Raw genomic sequence first — 10,144 nt, 5'->3', positions numbered from 1 at the left:
TCTTCTTGGTGCAGGATCTGATTAAAACACTGATGAAAACTTAGATCTACACAACAGAAACTCTACATGTAGATCTACACAACTGGTGTTTGAATGTTTATAACTGATAACACAATGGCCAAAAAAAAAAAAAAAAACTAAAAGGAAAATTAAATATTCAAAACTTTCCAGGCACAGCGGTGTAAAATTACACTGAACAGAAATAAGAAGAAGCGTAATGGCACAGGATAGGAATGATGTGCAACAGCTTGACAACGATGCCAAAAGCTGAAGAAGAAATAGAAACAAAATAGAAAGCAACACCGAATCATGCATGGGTAACAGAAATGGAGGGGTGGACAAGATGCAGCACCACGGCACTGCAAACCTGCGACGGGGTCCTCGATAATAATGGTGATTTTCCTGTGATTCCCTCCTTTCCACACAGAGAAGAAAAAGAGAAAGAATAGAGTTGAAGCAGAGAAAATATCACCCTGAACAGCTAGAAGCAAGGTTTGGAGATCTTAAAACTAGCACATGACGGAAAAATTAAAAAGTAGAGCAGGACTTGATTTTTAACAATTATAAACTAAATGATTCATGAACAAATGTGGAACAAAGGTTATATTTTTTACATAATTTTATATATAAAACGATTATGAAAGTAAATAGGCAAATTTTTTTTAATATATATAATTTGACAGCTTGAACAAAAAGCAATTTTTTAAATCACTAACTGCGTTACCATGATAATGGTCCTTTATAACCTTTCAGCAGGCTCCTCCCCCCTAGTGGGCAGTGTCAAGTGTCATATTACAAAATTTACAAAAATGTTATAAATCTCAACTTTTTCTAATCTTTACAAAAAATATTTTGGTGGTTATATTGTAAAAAAAATGTTTTATCAATTTCTGACAGGAAAATACATAAACAAATTGTCAATTGTTGATTGTGAGCCGGTGGTTATTTTTGCAACAGCGCCTAAACAAAATCTCATTGGAACCTCACAATTTTTTAATGCCAACTTCAAATTTGGAGCATAACTTCCAAAAAGCATTTTTAGATTCCAAAATATTTTGGTTAATATTTATTTCACATAAAATATTAAATATTTTTTACATTTTCACTTTAAATGCTCATGGTCTTTTAAGTTCAGGTAGATTATGATTGAAGTTTTTATTGTTCATTAGCAAAAAAAAAAAAAAAAAAAAAGAAAAAAGTCTTTAACAAAATCCAACCGAGGGGCGTATGGAGCTTGTAATATGACAAAACTAATTTAATTTGTATTGTGTAAATTTGAATTATTGACAAGTGTCATTTTATAAAACTGAATATTATGGAATTTAACATGGTTCTGAATCAGATTTTTTGGAACTTGAATATTAAACATTTAAAATGTAACACTACTGAATATTTAAATATATCTAAAGCATGCAGACTTTATTCAAGTATTTACAAAAAAAAATTTTGTTCTGAAAGTGATTCTAACCATATCGTTCCTTTGTGCCATTAACAATATAACCGTGGCGGGGATGTCGCTATTCTCATACAATTAGTTTGATTATCTTGAGTTATCCTTATATTTAATGTCCTCAGCGTAATAAATGTTGCTTGGTTAGTAGTTTCGCTGCTTTTCCTTAGTTTTGACGAGGCCTATGTTCCTAAGAACTGTTTGTACGCACCATTTTTGAGCTTCTGCGTGACGCCGGTGTCGGAGAGAGAGCGGATGTGGCCCCTCGAGCTCCGCCCTGTGGTCCTCTGAGCCTCTGAGAAGGAGCAGCGGCGCTGTGGGGGCGGGGCCAAAGGAGTGTGGGCGTCGCCCTGGGTCCCCATGTGTTCACTGCTCTGAGTGGAGCTGGACGAGTCGCGCCGTTTGGGCTTCCCCAGATTTCCGATAGCCAGGTACTCCGGGCCGTCATCCACATCGGCTTCTGCACAATCCCGGATCTCGGGCGGAGCAGGTGAGGCGGGCTCAGTGAAGGAGATCTGGGGGACTCCTGCGTCCTGGTTTCCTCTACAGCAAACCCATGGAGCTCCCTGAGTACTGCTGGATGGAGTGACATCTTAAAGACAAACAAAGAGATGCACTGTGACACATTTCTTCACTGCATGCATTGCTAACTGCCCACCTTCCATCCCTAGTTTTCTCTCCAAATAACATACTGTTCTCTGGAATTGCATTTTGTGTGTGAACAAGGCAAGCATTTAGTGTGGTAATGTAGCCACAGAGCGGTCTGTTGTTCTCTGAGACCTGCTGACCTGAGCTGCTCTTGGAGAGTGGGGTGTAGGGACTCTCTGTAAGGCAGATCTGGGACGTGGTGAGCCGGCGGGACTCGGGATTGTCCGCAGGCCTCCAGCTTCCTGTGGCCCCGGGAAGCACACATAAACTCTGACTCTTCAGCAAACCAAACTGAGACTCCTTCACATGTGAAAGCTTTTGAAGACAAAAGACAAAAGACAATGAAGTATATAACAACTACCAACAGAGGCTAAAAGGACTGTGCTAACCAACCAAACCATGACTGCATAAAAAACTGGATGCTTCTCAGCTAGCTAGCTTAAAACACGTCAACAGTTTAACGAACATAAGTTTACATAATCATTAAGAATAGTTCATAATCATACAATGCAATAGAACGTGTTTTTATTCCTGTCTAAGGGGTTTTCTTTTCTTTATCACATATATTGATCTTGCGTCGATTTTCTCATCTGATAGGAAAGATGTTTATTGGCTAGATCAATGAGGGCTCTGTGAAAAGAGGAATTTGTGTCAGACACTCGGTGAGATAACAACCAAGTGTGTGAGATCATGGACAAACACAAACACTGACTGTCATTATCCTACAAAATAACACATTTCACAGGACAGGTTTATGAAGGGAACAGTTCTCTGATATAAAGACTTCAGAGGACCTCCCATTATTAAACCCTTCTCAGCCTATCACAAAAGCTTTCTGTGGACTTTAGCCTCCATAAACCCAGACAAATTAATTCCTACCAGTGAAGGATATCCAAAACCTCTTTTAGATTGCCAAAGCAGTTTTGTTTTACCCTGCGGGGTCCCTGCTGCACATGTCAGGTGCCTCAATGCTTGTTTGAGAGTTCAGACAAAAACCAACAAAACTCAGTCCAAAAAAATAAAATTCACAGAATCTCATAATTATAGATGGCAAGTCTTTTAAATTACATATAACATAACATCACAGAAGTTAAAAATGATCACATGAAACATTTTCTCTTTACTTACGTTGGTTGGTTAGGCTTCAGTTAGCAAGCTTAGTTTAGCCTACTAGCTTAACATAGCACTAACGGGTTGCATGCTCTTTTAAAGCAAGCCGATCATGGGGTTTGTGATACGTATCGTCTGTGATAATAATATAACTGTAGTTTTAACAACATGCAAGCTAACATTGTTATCTATGTTCAAGACAAAAACAAACAAAAAGCATTCACTGTGTGATGAAGCATAGTGGAATGGAGTTAAAACGCTCTTACAATTCAAATAAAAACGAATGAAAGAAAAATCTATCCCTGGTTTTTGTTGTTGTTTTTTATTTGTAAGATATAGTCAAGTAACATCACTCAAACATCAGTGCTATTTTCCTAAATAGTAGCACTGGAGGAGAACATTTGTGCATCTCAGCACAACAATGCAGTGTTTCGTTCCTGAATAAATATGTTTTTGAACAAATCAAATGAGTCAATGATTCAATGATTTATTCATAAATAACTTACTTCATTTCTAAATGAATCAGCCGTTTTGAAATAGACATTTGAATGAACAATTAAATGAATCAGTCATTCAGACGGTGACTTGCTGCGCAGTTTAACTGTCATATTTATTTATCCTTGACAGCGCTAAATCAGTCAAGGCACCAACACAAAAACACACTCAGCTAAATACTGTTAAATTGTTGGTATTTAAAAAATGTGAATAAATATGGGGACATAACGGTTTGTTGTTTCGCGCACCCCTCAGCCGATCCACTCGGCGGCCATCTGTGCTTTTCAATGTTAAGTTTAAATAATATTTCAAAACTAAATTTGACAGTTATTGTATTAAATTGTGTTTCCACAGCTAAAATCCAGTCTTATTTTAATATTATTTAGATACTTTTTATAGTTCTGGATAAGATTTTAAATTAGCTTTTTTTTCTTTTTTTGATATTAAAAGAAATTGTGCTACTTTTTTTAGTTTTCTTTTATTCTACTTCAATACTAGTTTTATTTCACGTAGTAATTTTAAGAACTTAAGTGTTACAACCTCATGACTTTAGTGATTAAGTTTCAATTCAATTCAATTTCAAACTTTGGTTCAGTTTTTTTGGTTTCTGTTTCAGTTTTTGGTTCAGTTTTATTTTACTTTAGCTTTATTTCAATTAACAGAAAGTGTTTTTAATAGCTTATTCTGTAATATCCATTTCCTGCTTTTCTCATTTAAGATGATGACTTTCAATTTTCTTTCAGGGGGCAATTTCTCATCCAAAATTGATGAGCAACCAAATCGCAATTGATCGCAACACGGAGTAATTAATCAAATTAAAAATAGTAATCTACTGACAGTTCTACTTTTAGTTAATGATATAAACACTGCTTTAAAAAAAATGTCTGAGTTAATACTGATTTGTGACTTAAAGGGACAGTTCACCCAATAAACGCTCTGGTTTTTACTTTTTATAGTTATGAATAAGATTTTAAATTAGCTTTTATTTTTTGATTTGCTTATTTTTTTATCATTGATATTAAAAGAGCTTTAGCTATTTTGGTTAGTTTATTTTATTATTTTTTAAATTCTAATTCAATATTAGTTTTATTTCACTTAGTTACTTTAGAACTTTAAAAATTAAGCTAAAACTTTAGTAATTAAGTTAAGCCAGGGAAACATTTCAAACTTTGGTTCAGTGTTTCATCTAATATTTTAGATCTTTATATTAACAGAAAGTTTTTATAATAGCTTATTTTGAAATACCATTTCCTGCTTTTCTCATTTAAGATAATGACTTTAAATTATCTTTTGTGATGGAAAAGAGTTCTCTCTCTCTCTCTAAATCGCGATTAATCGCAACACTGTGTAATTAATCAGATTAAAAATAGCAATCTACTGACAGTTCTACTTTTAGTTAATGATTTAAACACTGCAAAGTCAATTGTTTACAAACGGAGTTAATACTGATTTGTTTTTTTACAGTTCACCCAATAAACGGTCTGGTTTCCCCAATTCATCAAAATATCCTCTTTTATGTTCCGCAAGAGAGAGAAACTCATACAGGTTGGGAACAACTTGAGGGTAAGTAAATAATTCTGGGTCCCGGACACGGGTTTCCATCTCTGTTTGGATTCAACAAAGACCAGGAAACCATTGATCTTCTTCGTTGTGCTTCATCAAACCCGCTGGAATCACAACACCTTCCTACTATGAATCAACAACAGACTTTCTTTAGCAGGAGCTCAGGTTTCTCACCCTGCCGGTGTCGATGAGAGCCAGCAGCCGAGGGTTGTTCTGCTCGACGGCCTCCAGACACTGAAACATGGCACACACGTGTGCTTCACTCAACAGGAAGGCCCCGTCTACAGAAGAGCACAGCAACACTGTTATCACACACACACACCAGCAGGAAAAACACACATGTAAGCAAAGTTTGAGTTACCATTGTAATATTTCTGTGTGTTTGTCCTATGCTGCAGCAGCGGTTTGAGCTGGGCAGATAAGATGTGAGCTTGCAGGCTGTGTAGAAGCCACCGCTCGGCTTTATAACCCTCGCCGACGCTCTGAACACCGCTGCTCAACACCGGCTCCAGCTGACTGAACTAGAGAGAGAACGAGGAGTCAGACGTCTGTCTCCCTGAAGCTTCACGAGGGAAACATCCACTGCTCTGACACTCACCTGCTCCACGTGACGGGCCAGATGAGGACAGAGATACCGCACACACCACACGAAACGCCAGTAGTCTTTCTGTTTATAGTAGATCTGCCAAACACAATAAAACCAGATTAGATCTTGTGCCACAGCGCCATGATTCATACATTAGAAAATGTGTCCGCTCACTTCTGTGCACGACCACCCAAAACAATAAATAAAGTCTTTCCGACCAGAAACGTTTTCTACATCAAGTAGGTTTCTTGATGTTAATCTATAAACTTGCACAGTGTTTTCCTTGTTGGAGAGGCCACTTCTTATCTCCAGTGAGGTACAAAAAGTAAAAGAGAGTAGTAACGAAACTAAAAGGAACGGGCCACAGAGCTTATTTGTGTCCAACAGTTCCTGTTAACTCAGTATGTCTGTTCTGGAGACTCAGAAAGCGCTCGTGCTCCTCCTCACCTGCTCGTGTCGGAGGCCGTGGCCCAGGATGTTGTTCATGTCCTTGTGCAGGCGCTGGAGACCCCCGTAGCGGGACCACACGTTAGGGTTGTTGGTGGACAGCAGCCCCTCTACAGTCGTCTTCAGATTCGACAGAAGCTTCCACAGTTCCCATCTGAAGAAATCACATGTCAATGATTATTATAATTATTATAAGAGCACTTCAACCCAACTGAAGAAGAAGTGTACTTCACTGTATGTTTTTAAAAACATACTTCTTTTTAATATAAAACTGTCCTTTCATGATCTTAAATATACAGATGACACAATATTAGGGCTCTATAAAAGCATACTTACTTTAATGTGTTGACTAACTAACACTGACCTCAGTGGTTATGGGTCACAATAACGACGTTATTATGACGTTTATGTGCAAGTCAGCTCACAACACACACAGAATAACAGCTTAAAATAAAACCTCGCGCTTACGTCTGCTGTTTAGCAGCAAACTGCGAGCGCGTCACGAGACTTGTCCCTCGCTGCAGGTCTAAAGCTGCTGGAACATACGATACTATAGCGAAGGCGAAGCTCGTTAATATTAATCACATCACCGAACGCTTCCGTGAGCGCCGAGCCTCCCATTGGTTGATTCTCCTGCTTACATCATAATATCTACGGTTCATCCAATCAGGTGAAACGCTTTGAGGGCTAACGTTCCGCGACGTGATTAATATTCATGAGCGAAGTCTTTTCCATAGTAGGATGTGTAAATGCACTAGCCGGCTAACTTAGCTCGATATGAAAGCTGCAGTCGATAACTGTCTTCGCAAACAAGATGGGTGGTGTACATACATGTACATGTTCCTGAATACATATATATACCAAAGTATGAGATGATAAAACTCTTTGATTTAGCAGAAATAACGTTACTAGAGCTGTGAGTCTAGCTGTCAAACTCAGGTGTGCTGTAGACGCTCGTGTTTTGTTTACCTGCGCTCTCCGTCCTCCGCTTCCGCGGATATCTCCATCTCCAGAGCAGGAAAGTGCTTGATTTAGAGTTTAGCTCGGGTTTAAACGCAGAAGATCTCTAGTCAGGATGAAGGTGTTTCCACTGAGCGTCCCTCACCATAACAAGACAGGCGGATGTGACGTCAGAGATCAGCCGGATGCGTACAACTAAAGCAGCGGAGGCGGATTGTTTTACTAAATAAAAGTCAAAAGTAGGCTTATATCGTATCAAAGAAAACGCTTATATATTGCAGTGCAGTACATAATATATTGATATTTTATATTAAATGTTAGGTAATTAAGTAATATGAAGTAAAATCACCAGCTATGGTAGTTATTTAAATATCTAATTCGTTATGGTTTTTTTTTTGTATATTCATTTTGCATTATTAATTAGTTTTGATTATTTATTATTGGGTATTTTATTTATTTTGAATTTATTTTGAATCTGAATTTGAAAAGTTTTTATTTCGTTTTTATTTTTAAAACTTGGTAGTATACTCATTTCATTTGCATTTATTTTTATATTGTTTATTTCGTTGGGGTTATTTTAATTATGAATTAAATTTGGATTGTATTTGAAATAAAAAAAATCATGAAGAATTTAGCTTTTTATTTATTCGGTACGTTTCATTTATTTTCCATTTATTTTTATATTTCATTTAGGCTTACTATTTTTCATTTATTTTTATTAATTAGGTACATAAAAATACCTTTTATGATTACTTGAAATATTTAATTTATTTTATATATCTCACTTATTATAGGCTTTTTTTATTTAATTTGATAATTTAATGTTAATTACATTTATTTTGATTGCTTCCATTGTCCTTTTAGATAATTTAAATGTAAATGTATTAATGAATTCATTCAGTTTTCATTTATTTGACATAATTTATTTATTTTGAATTCATTTTAATTATGATTATATTTAAAAGCAATTTAAATATTGACGCATATTTAAAGCGAACTACTTATGAAACGACCAGAACTGAACTAAATTTAAAACCAAACCCAAGCGACGTCTAAACGCGCGCGTCACTGTTCTCGTCATGTGTGTCCGCGGCCGCACGGTGGCGCTGTTCAACTGCGATGTTTTCCAAACGACGGTAAACGTGCTTCAGTGCGCTGTCACTGAACGACAGAGGAGCAGGAGTCACTGAACAGGCGTGTCGTGTCTTGTGTCAGAACATTAACACATTTGAAGGATTTCTGCATTGACAGTTAGAGCCATGGGCAGCATATTTCCATTTCGCTTTCAAAGGTATAATTTACGGAGGCCTGCATGTTGCTATGGCAGCCAGCCACAACAACATAATAGAATAGAATATATACTTTTTGTAGTACAAATACATTTTTAGAATACGAAATGTAAGTAATTAGTAAATTAAATTCAAATTAAAGTAAAATTAATTTGTAATACGATGGCATTTAGAGCCACGGAAACGAGCAGTACATGGCAATGCTAAAATAAATAAAAATAAAATCCCATAAAGGTCCAGATTATTTAACTAGATATTTAAATAATAACTGTGTTGAACAGGTTAACCTTGACGTTGGTCTGTTGTGTAAAGTGTTTTTGTTTTTCCACTCGGTTCCTTTGCCATATCAGTGTGAAAACGTCTAATCTAATAAGACATAGGCCTAGCTGTCCTCAACACTTAAGCTATATCAAAGTAAAACATAGCTAAATAGAAGTGAAAGTTCAACATGACTGAGATAAATCGAATACTGGCAAACCATCTCCGTTTTGTAATCAAATACAAAAAAAAAGAAGAAAGAAATAAAGACAAAAAAAACGTGCCTAGGCAGTTCCGAAAAAATCGGCATGTTTATATTAAATAAACGTTGAGCATATTGTTTCGCATGTATATGGAAATTAAAGAATAATAATTAAAAATTAATATAAATTTAGGGCTACAAAAGCATTTTTTGCTTACTATTAGCATAAATATATCCCACAGTTGAAGTTGATGTTAGACACCTAATATAGCTTTACTGATACTACTTATAAATGTTACATATTAATTTTAAATATGTAGCATTACACCGGTGTTTGTTAATATTACAGTTAATCGCAAACCAATGGAGACTGAATGCCAAACTTTACTCCTGTTTTTTTTTAGAACTGTCGCTGCTAACATGTATCTGTCACTAGCTTGTCATCTGATTGGTCGCGGCCACTGCTGCTACTTTCTGATTGGTTGCCGTGATCGGCAGGTTCCTACTGCTTTCCTTCTACCAGGTGGGCATGGTCGCTGCGCAGGGGCATTTTCGACCATGTTACCTGATTGGCTGACATCATAGTGAAACATAGGTTTAGGGGTGGGGTCAGGTAAAGGGGATCATTTTCATTACATGATTTAGCAACATTTGGAAACGCCCACATTTTCTCTCCATAGACAAACCTACGTCAATCTACCGCGTGGTTAAGTAGAAAATAATGGAGCGGCGCATTGCAAACTTTTGTTTGTGTTTACAAACTCCAGTTGCAGTGGTAGGGCAGTGGAATAATAATGAAAAAAATAAATAAAAAAATAGATAAAAAGAACCCAAGGCCTAGACTTGCGCTTTTCTATACTTATTTTAGCTTGAGTACAATAAGTGCGTCCCAAATTCACGTACTTATGCACTATTCTATTACATTTTAGTATAAATAGTGCGAGTAGTGCATTCACACTGAAAAATTCCAAAAAGAAAAAGTGCGTTTAAAATACCCGGATGATGCACATAAATAAGCGGAAAAACGAATTACATTTGCAAAACATAGAGTTCAGTTTATTAAGCAGGCACTTCCATTTTATCATCTGCCATTTAAAAGCTGTAGTAGTTAGGAGTTTCCCTCTTTTGAAAGTGGA

General features: G+C 36.5%; 1 protein-coding gene across 5 annotated transcripts in view; it reads right to left on the bottom strand.

The window, feature by feature from the left end:
- rubcn (rubicon autophagy regulator) overlaps positions 1-7,447 on the bottom strand; it is a 21,442-nt gene extending 13,995 nt beyond the window's left edge. For 2 of the 5 annotated variants that reach the window (XM_026197820.1, XM_026197823.1), the window contains exons 1-8: positions 7,269-7,447; positions 6,300-6,453; positions 5,865-5,948; positions 5,628-5,787; positions 5,441-5,547; positions 2,239-2,413; positions 1,662-2,042; positions 368-415 (exon numbers count right to left, since the gene is read on the bottom strand). In XM_026197820.1, coding sequence (XP_026053605.1) covers positions 368-415; positions 1,662-2,042; positions 2,239-2,413; positions 5,441-5,547; positions 5,628-5,787; positions 5,865-5,948; positions 6,300-6,453; positions 7,269-7,306 — 1,147 coding nt within the window. In that variant the 5' untranslated portion in view covers positions 7,307-7,447. Of the gene's footprint in view, positions 1-367; positions 416-1,661; positions 2,043-2,238; positions 2,414-5,440; positions 5,548-5,627; positions 5,788-5,864; positions 5,949-6,299; positions 6,454-6,635; positions 6,806-7,268 lie in introns of those variants that run through there. The other 3 variants (XM_026197821.1, XM_026197824.1, XM_026197822.1) reach the window with 3 other exon arrangements.
- Positions 7,448-10,144: the final 2,697 nt, after the last annotated feature.

Source organism: Carassius auratus, chromosome 22 (genome assembly GCF_003368295.1).
Source record: "Carassius auratus strain Wakin chromosome 22, ASM336829v1, whole genome shotgun sequence".
NCBI classification, from domain to species: domain Eukaryota; kingdom Metazoa; phylum Chordata; class Actinopteri; order Cypriniformes; family Cyprinidae; genus Carassius; species Carassius auratus.
Note: the sequence above shows the minus strand (reverse complement) of the source record. Positions and strands in the feature narration are given on the sequence as shown.